At 42.1% G+C, this 20,994-nt stretch overlaps 1 protein-coding gene across 1 annotated transcript in view; it reads right to left on the bottom strand.

Annotated features, from left to right (window-relative positions):
- Positions 1-20,510, bottom strand: part of prim2 (DNA primase subunit 2) — a 77,113-nt gene extending 56,603 nt beyond the window's left edge. Inside the window, exons 1-7 of the mRNA XM_036547353.1 lie at positions 20,460-20,510; positions 19,798-19,944; positions 19,399-19,511; positions 19,046-19,140; positions 18,535-18,655; positions 13,345-13,440; positions 12,979-13,116 (exon numbers count right to left, since the gene is read on the bottom strand). Of these exons, the coding sequence (XP_036403246.1) occupies positions 12,979-13,116; positions 13,345-13,440; positions 18,535-18,655; positions 19,046-19,140; positions 19,399-19,511; positions 19,798-19,939 (705 nt within the window). The 5' untranslated portion in view covers positions 19,940-19,944; positions 20,460-20,510. The remainder of the gene's footprint in view (positions 1-12,978; positions 13,117-13,344; positions 13,441-18,534; positions 18,656-19,045; positions 19,141-19,398; positions 19,512-19,797; positions 19,945-20,459) is intronic.
- Between the last annotated feature and the right edge of the window lie 484 nt (positions 20,511-20,994).

The following is a 20,994-nucleotide window of genomic DNA, read 5'->3' as shown; positions in this document are numbered from 1 at the left end:
AAAAAAGGAAACGCCAACAGGAGTAAATTGCTGATAAATGCAAACGTATTAAAGCAACCCCACCGTAGGTAAACCCTATGCTTTTCTCCTATCCAGCTTTGATGTGTGCATTATTATGAAACATCAAACATCAGAGAATCCATTTTATTTTCCTTGCCAAATTAAAGCAGGTAAGAAACAAATAATTGTAGCAAACACAGTAAAAACTTTGCTAGAACTGTATATTAAATCTTGTACCGCCAGGAATTTCATTTTAAATAAAACAAATACAGCAAATAACAGCTTTAATTTAAGCCTTGGAGAAAACTTCAGTCTGTATACATTGTCTGGCTTTGTTTTTTTGTTTAAGCTCCAGTGCCCTTATCACAAGTGTATGATTTACAGGCGCTCTGTCAAAACAGAGCTTGTTTCCCCATTTTGAACAGATTTTATTTCTGGGTCAATGAAAGCACTGATTTATTGAAACACCAAAATCTTGTCAGATTAATAGCACTGCATTTTTCCCCTGCCTGTATCAGACATCTGACAAGTGAAGGGAAGCAGAGAGCATGCTGGCAAGAGACACTCCATATTTTCTCCTCTGTGCCTCCATCCTCCTCTGTGCCACCAGGCACCTGCATCGCTGTGGTTTGGATGACCTGCTTGTGTGCACTCCTTGGCAAGTGATCAGGAAGCTTTTCCCCAGTCTGGCACATAGGCAGCCAGGCCCTCTGGGGTGTGTGTCGTGACAAGTGCGCCTCCTACAGGTCAGGGAGGGGAGTGCGCCGCGAGCAGCACGTCAATCTCTCCCTAAACCATTTTCGTGACAGCGGAGCAAATTTGCACCCAGGCCCCGGGGTGTCAAACACCCCGGTGTGCAGCTCTCACATCATCTGCATTGTTAACGGAGGCAAGGGGATGCCATTGTTCTGGTGTAGATTTTACACCCCGAACAGGGAAGACACCAGCTGGTCTTCACTTTGAGACACAAGCAGATGTGTTACATTGCGGCTCACTCTCAGAGGCGCACGAGTCAAGAGACGAGATGCGAACAAAAAAATCGCAGGTTTAAGTGAAGAGCCCTTATCAAACAGCCAGGCTCGCCATACTCCTCTGTAATACGATCCCGCTTAAAGAAGGGGCTTTGTGGCATTAAAGACGTTATTTTCGAGAGATTACTTCATATTTGATCAGCACAACCCCTTCTCCGTCGAGGCTTACAAATGGAAATTGAAAATTACAATGACTTAATGAAAAACGGCGGCAGCGGCAAAAACCCGCTGTCACCGCGAAAGGTTTGAAGGAATGGCTGCTCGGCTTTGATCAGAAACAGATTTCCTTTCTGGCCACTGCGCATTATGCTAGTCAAAGGCCAAAGCGCTCGACATGACAAATTCAATGTCACGCTGTTTCTGGCTCTTAATAATTCTGCTCTCCAATGATCTCTAACAATACACAGACCAGCGCCCGATGATGAAATACCACTCTCTCTCAGTAATTGGCATCCAGCAGCGCTGCCTGCCAGGGATTTTTATTCAACCAAGAAGCTTTTCCTGTCCGGGGGAAGGGAAACCAAGCCGTGGAAACAAAGCGGCCCCACCCTTGGGCGAACGGTTATCAGGAAACTAACAGGACAAGGGGGCACGGACACAAAAATAAGGTGGGTGTTATTTTTCAGCGCAAAGCTTCCATTCACATTTTCTGCCAGGCACGAAGCCTATTGAAATTCCCGTCATGAGTCTGTGGAGCAGAAGGGCAGCGGCACTACAGAAAAGCATTTTACCCGCTGCCCTCGCCAAACGGCCCAGCGAAACGCGAGTAAATACCAATGAATTCTGAACCACATCACTGCGTCACCCCGCTGTGCAGAACTTGAAACCGGCTTGAAGGATAAATTGTTCATAACTGAAGAAACTAGGGAGGTATAAAAAAAAACAAACAGGTAGGGTTAAAGGCAAGATCAAACAACTCCAGAGGTCTTGAGTTACTGGGGCTGGGGGAGCTCAGAATACCAGCTTCACCCAGTTTAAAACAAACACATCAAAGCTATGCGAATAAAAAGCACTAGGAAATTACCTCCCACACATACAGCTTATACATTCTGCTAGTGATGCGCAGTTCCCACCCACAAGGGCATGTCCCAGGCTGACCATCACATACTGAGGCTCACAGACAAGCCAACAACTGCATTCGCTCCAGTTAAAGCTGAATGTCCAAAGTGCAGACACAGTGTTTTAATGTGTAAGGCAGCTGTAAGGCAAAACAATACCTGCAGTTAGGTTTTCCAGTTTCATAATTATTCAAGTGCAAAACATTCGCTTTCACAGCCATTAATGTGTTATCATACAGACAATATCTGCAGGACTGACACTAAACATGGGAGACCACTTCAAGTTTCTAGCGTCCTTTTCGCATACATAACAGATTTTAGGGCAGGACTATATTGCTAACGTTCAGCAAGTTGTAAAGTATGATTCTGTTAGCTAGAGACTGCACGCTTCTTCAATCTGACCAATCACAGGGCCAAATACGCATCTAGTGATGTAATTTTTGATGCCATTCAGCATTATACTTTCAATGTTTAAAATAAGACAATCACTGCTTTTTCATTTAAAGAAACATTTCAGGCCTACCGAGTGGGGTCAGTCAGAAGGGCGCTTGCCAGGAGTGCAGTCTGAGGCCTACGGTGCGGCTTCAAGCCCAGCCATCCCATCAGGCAAAAATGACCATGAGCCCACAGGGACGGAACAAATTCGTTTCACTCTGCTGGAGGCGGGGGTGAGTAGGCCTGCCTGGATCCCCTCATCACACCTCTCTTAACAGGCTGCACCCTTTCGGGTGCTTGCAAGTAGACTGGATGGCGTGGAGTAGCACCTATCCTCTAATTGGCACTTCACTGCAGTGCACTGTGGGACTTGGAGTGCAAAAAATAGTCACATTTATGTGCACATAGGATGACTGCATGCACCTCACGCTGCACGCCTGTGTGAGCGCAGAGGTTGTCATGGTGAGACGAGCCCTAAGTAGTGCAATTCAGTAACAAAGATGGTTGGCTGGGGGGACAGTGTGGAAAATGCAACGATAAGGTGCTACTCTTGAATTGAAGAGAGACGTACTTTGGGAATGTGTTTAACATTTCATACAGATTCACTCGCTCAGTCCTACACACCCGCATTTACACCTATGGATTTTAATATATGAATAATAAGCATGCCATATTTTCCAAAAGAGTGAGCACGGATTTTTTAAAAAAAGGAACATCAATAGAAAAATGTGTTTATCCACAAACTTAAACATACTTCAAAAATGACAAATAAAATTGTTTTTATGCAACATATTCAAAGGTATCCTACTCAGTTTTCTTTAACCATTAGAAGAGAACAAACATGACTTTCAATTGCGTTGTAACATTTACACCGCAGCCGTAATTTTGTGAAGAATGCTCTTTCCAGCATAAAACGCATTACTCATCCGGTGTTATTCATGCAAATACCCCAGATATCCTGGGACTGAATTTGTTTAGGCTCTGCCATAAATCCCTCCATGAAAAACAGCATTATGTTCACACTTTCAAAACAAAGGGATCTGCACTGTCACAAAATATATTTGCCACTGAGATAAATGGCGCATGTAAATCCATAAGGACATGTGCGATTCAATGCCAGGCAACACAATCGTTTTCTTTTTTATTTGCATTTGTTAAGGTACTTGCTACCATTTTTGGGGGCACAGGTGAGGCACACTCTACACACAGCGCCATATTTCCCGGCCATCCCTTCTTCCTGCATGATTTTCATCTGTCAGACAGAAGGAGGGGGAAGAGGGGTTGGAAAGCAAGACCATCTAGTGTGCTTTTTAAACTGGCAATTGATTTGCGCATTACTCTCTGGAAACTATTTTGAGTCTGATAACATTCTCGTTCCAGGCCTGATTTATGGCATCGCCCGGCATATGAAGATTGACACATTTCATTTTCTTCCGCCACCTGATATTCTGAACGTTCTCGCAGACCGAATGCGAGGGCAGCATATGTTTTCATTTGCTGAGATGGATTGACCGATGAATCACAACCCCCCCCCATACCCTCCCATCACAGAGCTCCTTAAGGCACCGTTAAAGGAACGTCTCAACTGCCAATGTTTGTATCGGTCTCTGGGAAGCAAGAATTTGCAAACTACTAATATAATGCCATTTTTGTCTAGAAAGGGGAAGGCTGGAAGGGTGGGACTATAAACCAGAAATGACATCTCTCCACCAGCTGTCGGGAAATCAGTCTGGCAGAGATGCAAAGGAGAGCCCTCCTGCCAACTACGATCAAGCCACAGCACTTAAAGTAACAAAAAGCCCTCTTCCACCAAGCCAAGACTCCAGCTTTTTAATCTTCTTAATTTTGCATCCTCCAACTATTCCTTCCATTCTCAGATTAAAGCCTACTTGAAAGTCTGCTTTGTTTTGCTGGCATCAACCTTAAAAGAAACGTCCTCCAAAACCCAAGTGTGGGTTATGACATCCGATTTCTGCTATTGCCTCGTCGTTTACAAGGATTTCTTGTGCCTAAGTGAGACCAACTCTGCCTAATGCCACTCTAAACATCTGAAACAGAACACTGGTATGGAAATACATTCAGCATTCAGAGTCATGAAAGAAAAAAAAAAAATGTCAGATACCATACCTGACGAAATCTCAGTGTAATGTAGGCCCACCGGATTCTGTCCAAAGCCTTACATTCTTTGCACAAGGAACTAAGTCCTGGAGTTTTCTCTTGCAAAGAGAGGTGCACTGGAGACAACATCTTTTGACAGATTCTCTTCACAATGAAGGATTAAGGGCGGAAATGAACAACCGCTCACAATACATATTTAAAGCCTTGGTTCGAAGAGCATCCATGGGGAAACTGCTTAATGAGAACGGATGCTTTCTGGCTTCCCAACGAACTCTAACTGAGCGAACCTTACGCAGCGTTTTGTATTAATGATTGAGTTTTGGTGCAAACTCCTAATTGCTGCTCCTTGAATTTAATTAAAAAGCTCAATCAAGCTCCGGGTTGGCAATTTTCAAGGATATAAAGTGCTCTCTGTTCTCAGTGCTGTCACATTATTATTGTTTCTCGTATCCTGCCCCCAATTTTTATATCTCTGGTTATAGCAGCAATTAAAACCTCTTCCACACCGTTTGCTATGACTGTATTTATAATGTGAATTTTGGAGGGCATAGATGAGCCAAGCTACAGGAAGTCTATAGGACCTAATAACCATAAAAATTATTCAAACCGGATTTAGGAGGCATGTTGTTAGTCTTACACGCAGACTTCATTTGCAACTTAATTATTAGTCAACTGCAAACTACATTCATTATAGTTTATTTACAAACACAGAATGTATAATGAATACTCTCCTCTGATTCAATTTAAAAGCTCCTTGCACATTAGAGTGTGGAGCTGTAGTCGATGACAACCCAGTCGTCTACAGAGAATGCATCCACTCCAAATATTCCTTTTTTTCCCCCCTTAAAAACTAGCATAACGTAGCCAGCTAAAGCAAGATCTTATTGTCACAAAATGCCTGCAACACTGGCAGGATTCACTCTTTGTTTTAAGAGTCCAGCGGATGAAAAGCCCTCTCCCTTTGCCTGATAGCGGATTTGGCGGGTTCCTTTTGTTCTCTCTGCTCGTTCCCAGCAGCAGAGACGGAGCATTAAACGAAGCGGACGCTCATTTCTGCCTGCAGAACTTTCTGCATCCAGAAAGACCCAGCCGCTCCGAACAGTCCGCTTTTTATGGTCATTTTCCCTGTCAATGACCCATTTGGTTTTAATGGCGAGAGCGCCTGATGGGCAGCATAAATGGCATTCTTCCCGAACCTTCAATTACTCACTCGCCGTCTCTGCAAAATAAGCCATTTTGCTGAGATATGATCAATCTCTCAATCGCTGACATTTTAATGATCGGGACGATGACGGGTCCCTCTTGACCCCGAGGGCACTGGCAACCTCTCCTCTTAAAATACAATTTTCATTTCATCCAAGCTGCCTGTGCCTTCTTTAGTCTGGAAAAAGGAACAACCAACACTTCTGAACTTTTTGAGCACACTCTGTGCAGGCAGAGATCAGAAGTATTTTTTTTGCCTGACAGCCCTCGGTCTTGAACAGCTGATGGCCTGAACATGTTGATGAACCAGGAAAAAAAAAAAATCAATGACATAAACCCAGGCAGTGGGAGAGGAAGCATGTGCATATGGATTTGCTCTTGCCTGATAAGCTTGTTATGCGATACACACCCCCAACAAGTTTACCATTATTTCTGTGCTCACTATTTACTGGCTCTTCATCCATGATGCCTTCTGATCCTTCATATGACATTGCACACATTCAGTAGCTCATTCATTAAACTTACTTTATTTTTAAACATGAACACTGAAGACAAACACCTTGCTGGAGGACACAAAGCGGCCATTTTCTTGGTTCCTTGAATGTCTTATTCTGGAAACTCTACGGGGAGACGCCATTATCCAAATCATTCACGAACCTCATAAACACCAAGCATCGGAGTGGCGCAGGGCTCCGCCATTTCACTCCCCCGGACAAGCCACAGAGACTGAACGACTGAAAATGTACCTCCTATTCAAAATGACGACTCCCCGATGGGACTTTTGCCCATTGCTTAATATTCCAGCGCAATCTCTTAACGCTAGCAGTCTTATTTCAATACGCCATGAGAGATTTCTTGAAAGCCAATGTGTCCCAAAATAACAGCACAGTTCGATATCTAACAAGCCTCGGTTAAAAATGACTCTCACTGTACTTAATCACGCCATAACGGGCCCTTGTATTCCCCAGGTCCCACTGTGCAGAAATTTTAAATTGGAAAGTCTAAAAGGTGATGCATCTTTCTTTGTAGACGCTGAATAAATTTTTGCACTATGAAAGTGGAACTGTCAACGAACTGAATTTACAAGTTTAAAAAAAAAAAAAAAAACCTCTTCCAGTATTCAGCCGTCTCCTAGCAACAAGAATCTGCTGATGTTTTCGAAGCGTAAAGCGGTGGATTGGATACAAATCTGTTGCCTTTCAGACTTGTCAAAGGAACGAGAAACCGAAGGAGACAGGTGGCTTTCCCTCTGCGTTTAACATGCATGCTTTTGGGTTTAAACACAATGCTGACACACCCAGTTATACAAAATATACCAAAGCTGGTAGTTTTAGCTAATGCTTGTTTTTTAGCATTATATGCAGGAAAATGCTGACACATACACTGCTGCCTGCAATGCGCGTGGCAAGCTGCGGGATGATCAAAATTATGCTCTAAACCTGACATGTAAAAACCTGCAATTGTGTGCGTATACAATGTGTATGTACAAATCAGAAGAGGATTTGGTCTCGGCTTTTCAGAGTTTAACATATGCACTCAAGTATGGCAGCAACTCCCTACCTCTCTGGAGCTCCAGCTTGAGAAAATGGTGTCATAAAAACATGTATTTTAATGTAGTACGAGGGAAAAGTACTAAATAATGTCACATACCCATCCTACTTGTTACCCATTATGGAATACTGAAAACGTTTCAGGTCAAACTCTTTAGTTTTGTTTATGGGATATGGAGGTAATGTTTGTGAATGGCAAGCTAAAATGACTCTGAAAACTAAAATATTTGTCAAGGATCCTTAGGTTTGAGGTGCCAAAACCAAGTACCATCACAGGGCACTGCCCCCTACCCCCAATGTTTCTAGGTGCAACAAGCTTGACAATACAAGTAATGCATGCAAATGACATAATGACAAGGCCATTTGGGTTGCAGTTCCAGGACATTTCTCTACCTTTAGCTCTTACTTACTATCCGACGCTCTTAGATTATGAGGCAATCAGTATATCAGATACACCAAAACTCAATCTACCGGCATGGTACAGTAGGAATTATAACCAAAGCTTCAGTTTAGCCATCTTACTTCCCAACTGAATGCTTAATGTTACACTGGACTTACATTCTGACTACGCTTGCTACCCCATTATCTACATCAACCTATAGCATATCAAAAAAACAATAAACAATCAAACCCAAATCCCCAGTGAACTGCAACTATTAGATACTCTTAAAATCACCAATTCAGTCTGTGTCCATATCACAGCATGCCCAGTCTGGATTTGAGAAATCTGCACATCCAGACAACTCCTTAATGCCCAAAGATACAGCTACACTCAAAACCCCACTATTAAGTTACTTGCAGAGACTGACATTCTCTTTGCTCAATTAACTGCTGAAATTTCTAACGTGTGATGGGTTTAACAGGGCTGATAATCACAGGTGAGATGACAACTCATCAACTCTATGCGTATGAATCTGACCCTTTGAAAAAAAGAAAAAGCCCACAAACCTCAGATGATGTCTTGCTTTGAGAGAGACCAGATCTTCAAATTAGACATTAACATACATCACACGGTGAGCTCGATGATGCATTGGCTAAGCATATGAAATCATATACTTTTTCAATATTCCAATCAGTGACAGAGACATTAGCTGGACTGTAAATCCTGCTCCCAAGTGCCCTTTCTCCAACATGGCAGTGTCCTGCCTTACAAATAGTGCTCTCTTCCACAGGCCATCACTGCTTTTCAAGGAAAGTCGGCATCAAATGAATGTTCTAGATGCCGTGCCAAGGACAGTGGCAACAGGGCTCCCAAGCGGCTCACACGGCAAAGTGCTCATCTCGAGCACAGACTGAGCCCTACTGCCCAGGCTTGGTCCCAGCCACATAATCAGCCAATAGTGACCGGGAGCCCACAGGGGCAGAACAAATAGGTTTTGTTCCACCAGAGGTAAAGGAGGGTACATGAGTCTGGGTGTGTCCTCTCACTGCACTCAGGCTCCCTGCGATTCGTCAGGCTCCTCTAATTGCCTCCAATGATGTCAGTATAGTATCACCTGTCCTCTAATTAGCGCCTACAACACTGTGGCACACTGTGGGACTTGTAATGCAAAAAAAAATATATATTCCATCGGCTGTGTGCGAGCCTATTAGAGCATTGCATTTGTCTTGCTTCAGTGCACCTGTATGACTGCAGAGGTTGTCTGAGCGAGATGAGCCTAATGTACAACTGGTGATTCCAAACAGAGCTGCATAAAGGGGAAAAGCATTTTTAATTTTAAAGTTAATGGGATGAAAAGCATATTCCTTAGGCGTGTTATTTGTTTAACAAATATGGAATAATACAAAGAATGTTTGCTATAACCACCTATGAATTAGACAGGCATGTGCACTAGTCTCCAATTAGTAATTCAAGTCGTTATAATTTGATACATGGGTAGGTAGCTATACCAAATACAGGGTAGCAACAGAAATCTTTGCAAAAGTTGCTGACCTTAAAAAAAGGCCCACACTTCACTTACACCATATCTGCAATGTTTACTTCATGAATAGCCACTGACTACTCTTCCTGCGCTGGAACAGACACATGTCCACATTGTGCATTTAACTAATCAGACTAGTGCACTGCCTCATCTCACTCATCATCCATTATGCCAAGCATTGTTATTAACCTCTTATTCTAAAAACAAAACTCCCACAGCAGCAACCCCCCCCAGGACGACAGATTGCTGAGGCAGCAGTCCAGAGGAAAAGGCTGAACCCATGCATGACAGTCTATTTTATTTAAACACCATTGATTCCCCCTCTCCCCATTACTTCCATCAAAAGGTTACTAAACAAGGCGCTCTTAAAACACCGTCACAGAGCACTTCACAGAGTGCATTAATGAGAGAGAATGCACATTACAAGATATGCCATGAAACAGAACTGGAAGAAAGAGAGTCAGCACTTACAATGTTCAATGTAAATGGAGGACATGTCACCTGGAGTAAGCATTAAAAACAATGGGATACAATGAAGCTACGACGGTTTGTGAGCAAAGCTGTTCTGATGCAACAACCTACAGCCACAAGGAAATGCAAGAGCTGCTGTTCAGGATAGAAAAAAACACAAACTCCTAAAGCATGTGTTAGTCAATTGCACAAAAAATGGGGAATTTGTCAAGCCTCCCAATGGCAATCAAAGTCAATTTTCTGATCGACCAAAAAGAGAAAAAGAGGTTTAGGCCAATCTACAATAAATTAGGCAGCAACACATGCAACCAAATGAGTGTTACCAGTTACTCACAGAAATGGAAGCAAACAGCCACAGGCTTCCATACAGCCATGCTGTCAGTCACCAGATAACTGGCCGACAGAGTACAATAAAATGAAACTACAAAACTGCACGCTTGCTTCATTGGCCAGGAAGGTATGCGCCTCTTCCAGCCTCCTTGTTCTCACCAAAACCAAAGGAATTTATTTAAAAGCTTTTCTCCTACTGAATACCAAATACTCTCCAACATAAAAGCTAAAAATAATAATACAAGTTAGTACCACTTTAGATTTACTAAAACAAAAGATATGAATATCACAATCGGAGCCTCACAGATCCACTTGCCTGAGTCTAGACAAGGCATATCAGCACAATCATTAATGGAATGATTACATTTTTTAAACATGAGGCACTTATCTGAGCCTTCCAGCAACAAATAGCCTATTCTGTAAAATCAATATGGGTCATGCACTGTACATATGGTCATGACAAATTAGCCAACACAGTTTCACAACTAAAGAGGCCTCTAGCACATGCAGTGAAGCCAAGCTGTATTACTACACGCTAGGGATGGGTCATGATTTCCGAATTTTCGAATAGTCATTAAATTATAAAAAAATCAAATAGTTTATGCAACTATTATCTTATTTTCCCTTGGTTTTACCCGCGCCTGGTAGTAACGCATTACGGTAATGCACCTCAAAGCTGTTTGCCAACCGCCATTAAACAACAAATGAATAAGAAGAACGCATTACTACCAGGCGCAGTTCGTTATACCCTGTGTTTTAATGAATGTTTAATGTGTTTAATGTGTGCGGGGGGGGCATCTTCGAAGAATGGTCAAATAGTTCCCACTGAGCATTGAGTATTTTTCCTTGAAATGCCCATCCCTACTACACACCACAGCAGGGTTCAGAAGGTTCTGTATTAGCAAAGGTAGGGAAACACACAGCTTCTTTTATGCACTGGAAACAGATACATATCCCATCAACTGCAAATCTTTGTGGCACATTCGGAAAAGAAGAAAATCCCCGTCTTTACTTCGGTAGATAGTTTTTTTTTTTAAATCATTGCCAAGGCAACCAGCAGGATTTTTTTTTTTTTACTTTGGCAGCTCAGTCCGTGTCCTTGTTTTTAATCTCAGGTGGGGTTGACTCCTGACTCCCACACAGGGCCACGTCCTCATCCGGTCTGCCCTCTGAAAACCATTATCTTTTCCTCCTACTCCAAACACCAGGCAAGACAACCCGCCAGGCAAGCCACCCACCCTGCACATGTGCGTCCGCACACACACGCATGAGCGCGCACACACAATCATCCTCCCTCAACTCCCCCACCAACTCCCCTGTGCTCTCAAGAGAGTGGGCTGCAACTTGTCAGCATTAAAGACACCAGTCACAGGTAATAACTTCCATTACCCCACATTACCGACAGATCAGTGTATCTTCCCAATGAACCCTTGAACCCATCGCCGACAACCTATTTTTATAGTCTCTCCTCACAGCTCTGCATAGGAGCGAGTCAACATGTCAACATTATCTATAGATGCAAGAAAAATAAGCTGGATCGCACCAAACACATTTACAGTTTAACATAAGATTGCCAGTAAAGCAGCCTAACTAACCACAAGAACTACAAACGCCACTGCAGAACTCAACTACAAACTCTTCAGTAAGTTAGTGGAGAAGGAAGAACACATTTAAAGAACATCAGAGGTCATTCGGGTCTCTGCACCATTGTTCTCTCCAACATAGTTCAGACCCGAAGGGCAGTAATCAGTAAAACGGCCTGTGGTAGGGCTGGGCGATTAATGGAATTTTAATTTCAATTACAATTTTGGATTCCAACAATTATGAAAACAAGATAATTGAGATAAAACGATTACTGTGCCACATTATTTATTGAAATATATATATGAAATTTATTTAATTTTTTCAGTTGTTTTTGAATTATATTTAGAGTTCAAGAAAATCCACTGTTAAAAAGACAAGTTTTTTTTTTAAAAGTTCAATAAATGCGTAAATGAGTAATCGTGTTAAATAATCGTGATCTCAATATTGACCACAATAATCGTGATTATGATTTTTGCCATAATCGAGCAGCCCTAGCCCATGGTAGTGTAGCTTCTGCTACTGGCACTGGGAGGTAGAGTTCTCGCATAGAGCTCTCAAAGCCAGGGGTTTCTTCAGCAACTCATTAAAAGAAAATTGAGCCTGTGTTATTGGAAAGCATACAGGATGTCTCATTCTGAGTCCTGTGTCGTTTTTCATTTTTCCAATCACAACCCACCAACCTGCACTGATAATCCGCAATGTGTGAAAAACATACCCAGTGAATGAGCAGCAGTCTTAACCATTGAATAAATGCAAGAACGTTCCATTTGACTAAATTCAAATTCCACAGAATGAATGAGGTCCATTTGCATGCCTCTGTTCCGTGTGACTTCACCTGCATCGATTGCAGACCGTTTACTGATCCACAACAGCAAGAGCACGAGATGCTCCGAGTTCCATTTAAAATACCCTTTAAAAGGCCTAAAGTGTGAACTAAAGCCACACAACACTGCAACCTCATGCTAAGCTAAGGCAAAATGGGGCTGGGCTCAGTTAGTACTAGAATGGGAGGTCACCTGGGAAATAGTGTTAATGAGCCAACAGAGGGCACGCTTCCCTTTGGGCAAAATAAATCCTCTGCCCCAGGGCAGTGATGAAGGCTGTTTTACTGTCTTTCAGACGAGATGTTATATTATGTCAAGATCTAATTCCCACTCTGCCACTCTGGCTCATCTTGCCACCCAATCAGCTACGACTGATTGGCTTTGCAATGCCACCTTGTTTGCAAAGATCTGTTTGCATACTTGGTAAAGGTTAAATAAAAATAATAACTTACGGCAAGAGCTTTGGACAGCCGTGTGCGGAAATCATTGAGCACAATGGTGACTATGTCTTGGTGGGGGATGTAGGCGTATCCTCCTTTTAGGAATACCTTCCTCGTCCTCACCAGATCCAGGGCGTCCTGGAAAGGTACCTGGCAAAACAACGTTATAATGCAATTCCATTGAAAAGTCCAACTCATGTGAGATGTTTCCAACTTGTCATCAAAAATGAGAGCTCAGCTTGTGCACACGTTATGTGTCAGATGGAGAGAATGATTAAACAAACAACTAACATTATCTAATTAACATGAATTAGCCATCAGCTTGTATGTCTGCCATTCAAACCAGCAGCTCAGAGTGTTCCGTGATGATCTGCTTACCTTGTAGAAATCCTGTTCGACAACTGTGGTGCCACTGACGGTGAAGGTCGAATGGACAAGCTTGTCCATCAGGTTCTCCTTTTCTTCACTGCTGATCTGCAGGTGCAAAGAGAAGGGAAAGCCATTACAGAACAAGACCTGGCCACTGGCAAACATCCACCCACGCTGTAAGAACAGATGTAGCTACATTCTACAGTGTTTACCAATTCTCCTAAAATGCACCAAGAGTCTCCAAATCAAGAGACACAGTGGCAGACCAAAGAGGAATGCCGAAATTGATATTTTAATTTTAATTACATATTTTCAAATTACCAATAACATATTTCCACATATAGACACAGTTCTTGAAAAATACATAACATTATTCATATTTTATACTGGTAATGTAAGAAAGCCCCATAATTCATTCATAGTCCAGGGTTCAGCATTAAAGGTTGCTCGATTGCCTGAGGCGAGCAAAGACATGCATTAGGCGAGTAAACCTAGACAGTGACGATTCTGAGCAAATACAGCATTTCATTTTGCATTAACCAGTGGTTTCTGTGCGCCAGCCATTACACAAGCACATCAGCAACTGTGTGATTTTTGTGTAAAAAATGAATGAAGCAGGTCACATTGGGTCCAAACATATCTTAGCACTTGACCAATCACTGGCTATCTGTGATAACAGATGTGCACTATAAAGACTGCCTAGCGTCAGAATGCTATAAAGCATACAGTTTTTTTTCCTGGCCTGCAAGTTTTTTGCAGCTGCTGAGTCCCAATTCCAGTCCCTCCTTGCCAGGAAATTCTCCAGTGTTTCTCAACCACTGGACTGCACCTCAAAATGGACTGCGGCAGTTTCTCTACTGGGCCACATGGAACTTCCCTCTGTCAATGTTTACGAGGTAGCAGTAAGAGATCATTTTAATCGAGCAACTGAATAGCAGTGATACCTACCATTGTGTCACAGGGCTCATTTTTGACATTGAGGTTTACTGGCTGACAGAAATTTACAGGTGCAATTAACCACCTGGTTAGTTTCACAGCTAGCTCCTCATTATATATTTGGTACTTCAGCTGGTTAATATAGCTAGTTGTTTTAGTACATCTATGTATTATAGCTATCAGGTTATTTTCTACAACAGAATAAGACGTACACAAAAGTTTAACCAACTTGAACTGGTGTACAGCTAGAGTCGGGACTAGCAGACACTGCACACAAAGCCACCAAGTGCAGTTTCCAATGACATTCAACTGTGAAGTTGGACTTTTATACTTGTTCATCTGAAAATAAAGTCACTGCCTGACTCACTGGACCTACCTGTGTCTCACTGCAATAAATTAGTGCTGATGTCTGCTTCAGTTCTGCAGCTCTGTGTTTACAACATATAAAACTAACAGCAATGTGTGTCTGAAACAATAACTATCTACCTAACAAATGTAACCTCCATTACTTAAGTTATCTACATGCCAGCTAACTAACACAGCTAACCTCAGCTAACCAGCCTGCTAGTTATATCCAGTCAGCTAGCTACAGTAGCTGTTACATGTTCTCTCAGAAGAGAGGAGTTTATACAATGTTTACATTTCTCGCCCCGCTAAAGCAGCTTGATGCAGGCAGGTCAGGTATATCAAGCAGCAAGAGCAGCTGAATGTGGTCATATTAATGTCAGAACAACACTGAGACAAATATTAAAATATGTTTACACTCATGATAAGCATATGCATGGAATACAATACTGGACTTATCATTTCAATGAATTGTCAGGGACAGATAAAACTCCCGTGCTACTGGGCACCTGGGCATAAGAAATTAGTTTCAATACAACACACTCAATGTGGGCCCTGATATGAGACTAAAGGCCTCCAGTTTACATAAACAAGATCAAACGGTAAACTGACAGCTGCCACTTTTACATGCTTTACACTGCAGTTAAAGTATGCCATGTTCAGTCAAGTGAGGGAAAAAAACCTTGAAGTTGAACCCTGTAGTTGTTTAAATAAAGCCTGTAGCGAGACCATCTGTACTGTCTTAATGAAAATTAAATACACTACTTCACAGGAGAGGAACTAAATTAAAATTTATTGAAGAATACTATTGGATGACACAGCTCACTTCACATTTGAAGTGTAAGTGTAAATCCTTACAGGTTTCAGATATCGTGAAGTGTGGCAGTGCTCATTTTTTATGATTTTAAAAGGTAAAGCTCCAGCAAAAAAGGTAGAGTCTGGCTACAGAGCACTGGGCACTTCTGTAAACACTACTGTCAACGTTCCAGATCTTCTTGTCAAGTCAAAACAGATCCTCATACACATATATTGAAACACTGATGATAAATTCGGAAGACAGACTGAAGACTTGCCCATTACCATCTAAGCACAATGTCTGTGTTCTCACTAGAAGATCACTAGACCGCGCCTCAGCCCACTGAACAAGCACACCACCTAGTGGTGCCGCTGTTTCACGCAACCTTAAGGTTGAAACCGGAGGTTGTTTTTAATTATTGTTTTTAATCAACCGACCTCTCCAGACTATTTTTCAATATCCAACCACACATTTTCCTTTATCTTGTAATGTATTAAGCCAATCTAATTATTCCACTCACTGAGCCATTGTGGCAGTGTGGTACAGCAATTAGGGATCCAGACTTGTAATTAAGAAGCGCTGCTGGTTCAAAGCTGGGGGGGGGTGCATTGCAGTTGTGAGCTACATACTTCAGCTGAACTGTTTCAGTAAAATATGCACCTGCATAAATGGATAAAATACAAAGTACAAGCCGTGTAATCTTCCCTGGATAAGGGAGTCAGACTAGAGCATAAATAAACTACTAATTTGCCTTCATACTGCAAAATTAATCTTTTTTTTTTTTACAGCATTCCTTTTTAACTTTTTATTTGAAATGTTCACCTGTTCTTTCTGTTATTCAGTGTTTCTATTAGCCATACTAAATCTCATTATTTTTATGACTGGACAGTGTAACTGCCTCAGTGAAGATATCTCTGAAACCAGTCAAACTGTACTGTAATTTTTTATCAATTAAGTACATTTCTGCTTTGATAGCACACCGAAGTGCCACTTACCTTATCCCAAATAAAACGCTGTAAATGATTATTCATCAAACTACCAGTTCATTTACTCTGAGTGAACGCTTACAGATTCCATAAAATATTGCCCTTTGCCACAACACATTTGTGGCCCTCCTGTTAGAAATTAAGAAGCCAGGTTTGTCACAAACCTGCATTACATTGTTGGCTGCAACAGGAGGAGCCTGTGCTAAAAACATGAGCGTCCCTAACCCTGACTATGCTTTGTAACAAGAGGAAGATGCAGTCATCGAACAGTGGTTATTCAGCCGTTTTCTGTTAAACATGAAAGTGGCCATTTCCCCGGCATGCAAATGGTGAAAGGCTGAGTGCCTGGCCTCTTAACAGACGCCTCAGGACTGAGGTGTCTGGACAGATGCCCAATTCAACCTCTTTAGCACAGAGTCATGGTGACAGGACGACAGGCAGTGCGCAGAGGTGCCAGTGTAGGTCACTTTGCCCTCAAAGAGTGACAAACACACAAGATGCTTCCCCACAATGGTATCCATTAACACAGGGGTGGGGGGTTAAGGCAGCCAATAGCCAATGTGAAGGTGCAGGGAGTGCAGGACCTGAGAGAATGATGTCATCTCCCCCTCCTTCAGCACTGCTAAAGAGTGTCTGCCTGTGCTGGGCCACAGTTTAAGAGATTCTTCTTCTGGATTGACATGATGTAGATACACATTTAATGATGTACTTAGTGTACAGGCTGAACTGTTTGTACCATAAGCCCACTACAATGCCTGTTCACATGCCAATGAAACCAAGCCACATAACATTAGCATCTTACAAAGCACCCTTTTCATGTTTGAGAGCTGTGCTCAAACTGGTAACTTTATGGAGCAAATGACTGGTGCATTTCACTAATTACACATCATGACTTGGCATCATGCAGGCAACAGTGCAGTCACTGCTATGGAAGTGAGCTTATTATGAAAATGTTGCAGGCCCACCAGTTTATAAGACACCCATTTATAAGGATCAGCTCAGAAACTTTGCAAGAGCACAAAAGCAGAGACCCATCTAGGATCTGAATCTGCAACTCAAGCTGGGTTCCTTAACTACTGACACAAAATAATACTATTATAGCATCAGTGGATTCTGGCCCTTACAGAAAAACTCACCAGATGTAAGGCTACATCTGGTGAGGATCTGGTGAGGATCTATGGTTTTAATATGCATTGTTTTATCAACTTGTATTTTCATATTCATAATTGGTCCTTTCATAACAGAGCTTTTAAAATAGGTGTTGAAGATGCTCACATAGTAACTTCCATTCACAATTGAACACAAAGTCAGCATAGAGCAAGCCAGCAGCGCCCCCCTCTGGTTATACATGAAATAAATACAGTAAGAGCTTATGATTGCAGAGTAAGTCATACACAACTTTTCAAAACATTCTGAAGATGTGACAAGTCACCAGAACAAGATGACACAAACAAATAAAAACTCATTTGTATCAAGTAATAAAGTTAAAGGACTGCGTACACTGATATGCTGTCTGCTATGCTCACGTCCACATACAGAAATGCATTTCTATTCAGCAACGCTTTTTGATCCGTAGAGCATTCTGGACAACTGAGCATTTTCTGATATTGGCGTGGAATATTTTGGAAACGTACAATAATGTCGCTGCATGCAGGGAACGTGGGGTTGTGAGTCTGCCACTACCTTCACCTCACTTAAATCCCACTGAGAACCTCTGAGACATGACTGCAATCAAGGTACAGGAGTAGAATGGCAGGAACCTGCTGGGAGCTCTGGGCTGCTGTGAATCATAGCCTGCACTGCCACAAGAACAACCCCAACACTTCTCTACCACAAGCCAGGGATGTGTGAAGCAGTCAATGCCAAACCAGACCTACATGATTTTAAACTGCTAATTATAATAATCAAGCATTCTCATGGATATTCTTATGCTAACTTTTTTTTGCATTTCATGGTCAGTGTGTAATTATGCTGCCATTCCATTTGGTTTTCTTGCATTCGTGCATGAAATTGATGCTTGATGCATTTTTATTAGAAAATTCTCAGCAAAGTCTATCAAAAGAGGCCAGAAAACACCTGATCTGTAATTACCATTTAAAGGCAGTAACTCCTCATTGTTTATTAATAATGGCTCACCGTATCATAGTGCAGGTTATTCCGATGCAGAAAGTCACTCTTGAACTTTGGTGGCAGGTCAGTGAAACGGTAGCGGAAAAGGTCCATCTCTTGCTGTATAAACCACCGCCTCAGGTCCTCCCTGTAAAAAAATGCAATGGTCTTTTATCATCATATTCAGCTTTTTTTCCCTTTGTTTTGGGGGCAGGGGGTTAAATACAAAAAGAAAGCATGCAGAGGTCATATGCATAAGGGTGTACAGTCTGACAATAGACCATGAAAAAATGTAGACATCCCACCGCATGGGAAAATCTAGCATTCTAAATGGAACTACCAATGTACACATATGGGAACATCCATTCTGGAAGGGCCAAAGTTTTTCCAGTTAAAATCCTTCCTTCCCCTTACTAAGCAACTAGACTTTATTTGTTTGATAAGCTAAATGCACCTATAAAATGCACTCCATTGCAGCTCTCCAAGGCCCTGGCAATGTCATAACGGTTGTGCTAAGAAAGGCGGCTCGCAGCCTTACGTTTGGCAATAGGCCAGTCGGAGGATGAAGTGGGAAATGTGGTCCTTCCTTCGCTTCTCGTACTCTGTTGGACCCGTCTGCGGCTTCCTCTCATCCTGGGGAATTCAACGGGAAAAGGACAGGTGACTGCAGGACCATGACAAGTGTCCCACAGAGGAACATATCCAGCACTGGTGTTTTACTTTCATTTCATCATGGCATTCATGATTGCCAAGGTACATCAGTGCAATGCAAATAGTTACTCTTAAGACAGACAGACACTAAAACATGGACTTTTCCTCAGCACGTCTTTATTTCAGCACTGTTTTCCAGCTTGGTGCCTTTAACATAATTCTGGCTCTGTACAAACTTACCACTTCGGTTCTGTAAGGGAAGTTCAGGCTAGAGATCTCTGTTTCCATCTTCTTTTTATATTGCTCTGATGTCTTGACATAGCTCACCCCCAGGTTCTCTACTGTCTTTAGCACTAGAAAATAAGTCAGTGTTACAATTTACTACAAAACGTCTTCCAAAAGAACTGACTCATCACTAATCTACTCTCACACATTTCATAATTACAGATAAGCAGGGAACAAATTATGTTTACATGTCTCATTAGAATGGGACGCATAAATAGCGATCTTAATTGATTAATCCATGTATGAAATTGACGGCTGGCATGCTGATAATCAAGATTAAATCGCAAAGGTAAAAGCTCCTGTCGAGCTAGTCAGGCGCTAGTCAGAGGTCGAAGAGAGATTACACCAACATACGTTTGAGCCGTTCCACGGCGAAGGTCTCGAACTCAGAAAGTGAGATGTTTTCAACTGGAGGTTGTCCATAGAACTGAAGACAGTGCCCATACAGCTCTGTCTGGGAGTTACCAATCACCTTCTTTCTCCTAGTGAATTGCATGTTATCTGGAAGAGAGACGTTCATTATTTTTAAGTTACACAAACGTTGCTGCTAGTTAGCTATACTGCTAAAATGAGGGTGTTCACTGAGTTACCGTTTCCTGTAATGAGCAACAATACAAAGGTAGTAAGCAGTTGTCGAGCCAGACTAGGCATCTTACGCTAACTATACCCACTACATCGCTGGTTGGTCGGCAGCCTACGGCTGTCTAGCTTGCTGCCAAAAAAAACCTTTCCCCCACAGGAAGACACTGCCCCTTAAATCCTACGTTGAATGTTACAATGCATCATCATAACTTTACATCGTTGCCAGATAAACGAGGTTTGCTGTTGAGCCAGTTAGCTTTATTGTACCTCTTCTTGTAATGTCCTTGATCCGAAAAGACCAGTGTTGTATAGTGATACTGCTAGCATAGCTACAAAACCAAACAGTCTTTATTCCCTGTATACTGACTTCAGATAAACTGGACACGAGTAATTCTGGCTAAAGACAATAAATTATCGATAAACGAACAACTTACGGACTTAATATCGCCAGAAACAACTCACTCGGCTTCCTTGACTGTCCCGCCAACAAGCATTGGGCGTAATGCGCGGGTAAATGACGTAAGCTAAATAAGCCAATCGTGCTTAAGATTCTTCTTCCTCTTTAGTTGAACTCGAATGCAGACACAAAACGAACGATGCGCAATACTGCCACCCAGTACCTCAAGATGTGTGCTACAACCGTGCACTGCAAAGCCGTCCTCAGTTACTAGTCTCCAGCTTATTGGTAGCATGACTGTGAAAACACGAAAACTTAAGTAATAGTAACATACACATATAAAAAATAGGTCTGCCTTTTAAAGCTTTAACATTTCTAACAACACACTCTCAGGACGAAACCTTACCCACAGGTGCAATTGCTAAAACAGCTGTTAGTCAATACATTGATATCATTAGGACGTCTGTTTACAACAAATGTCTGCATTGGGTCACGCACACAAAAGCCCTGTTCAAAATGATTGATGCATACTGTTTCTTCTGTTCTTTAAAGTTTTCAGTGAACTCTGTTGA

The sequence above is a fragment of the Megalops cyprinoides genome, chromosome 15 (assembly GCF_013368585.1).
Source record: "Megalops cyprinoides isolate fMegCyp1 chromosome 15, fMegCyp1.pri, whole genome shotgun sequence".
NCBI classification, from domain to species: domain Eukaryota; kingdom Metazoa; phylum Chordata; class Actinopteri; order Elopiformes; family Megalopidae; genus Megalops; species Megalops cyprinoides.
Note: the sequence above shows the minus strand (reverse complement) of the source record. Positions and strands in the feature narration are given on the sequence as shown.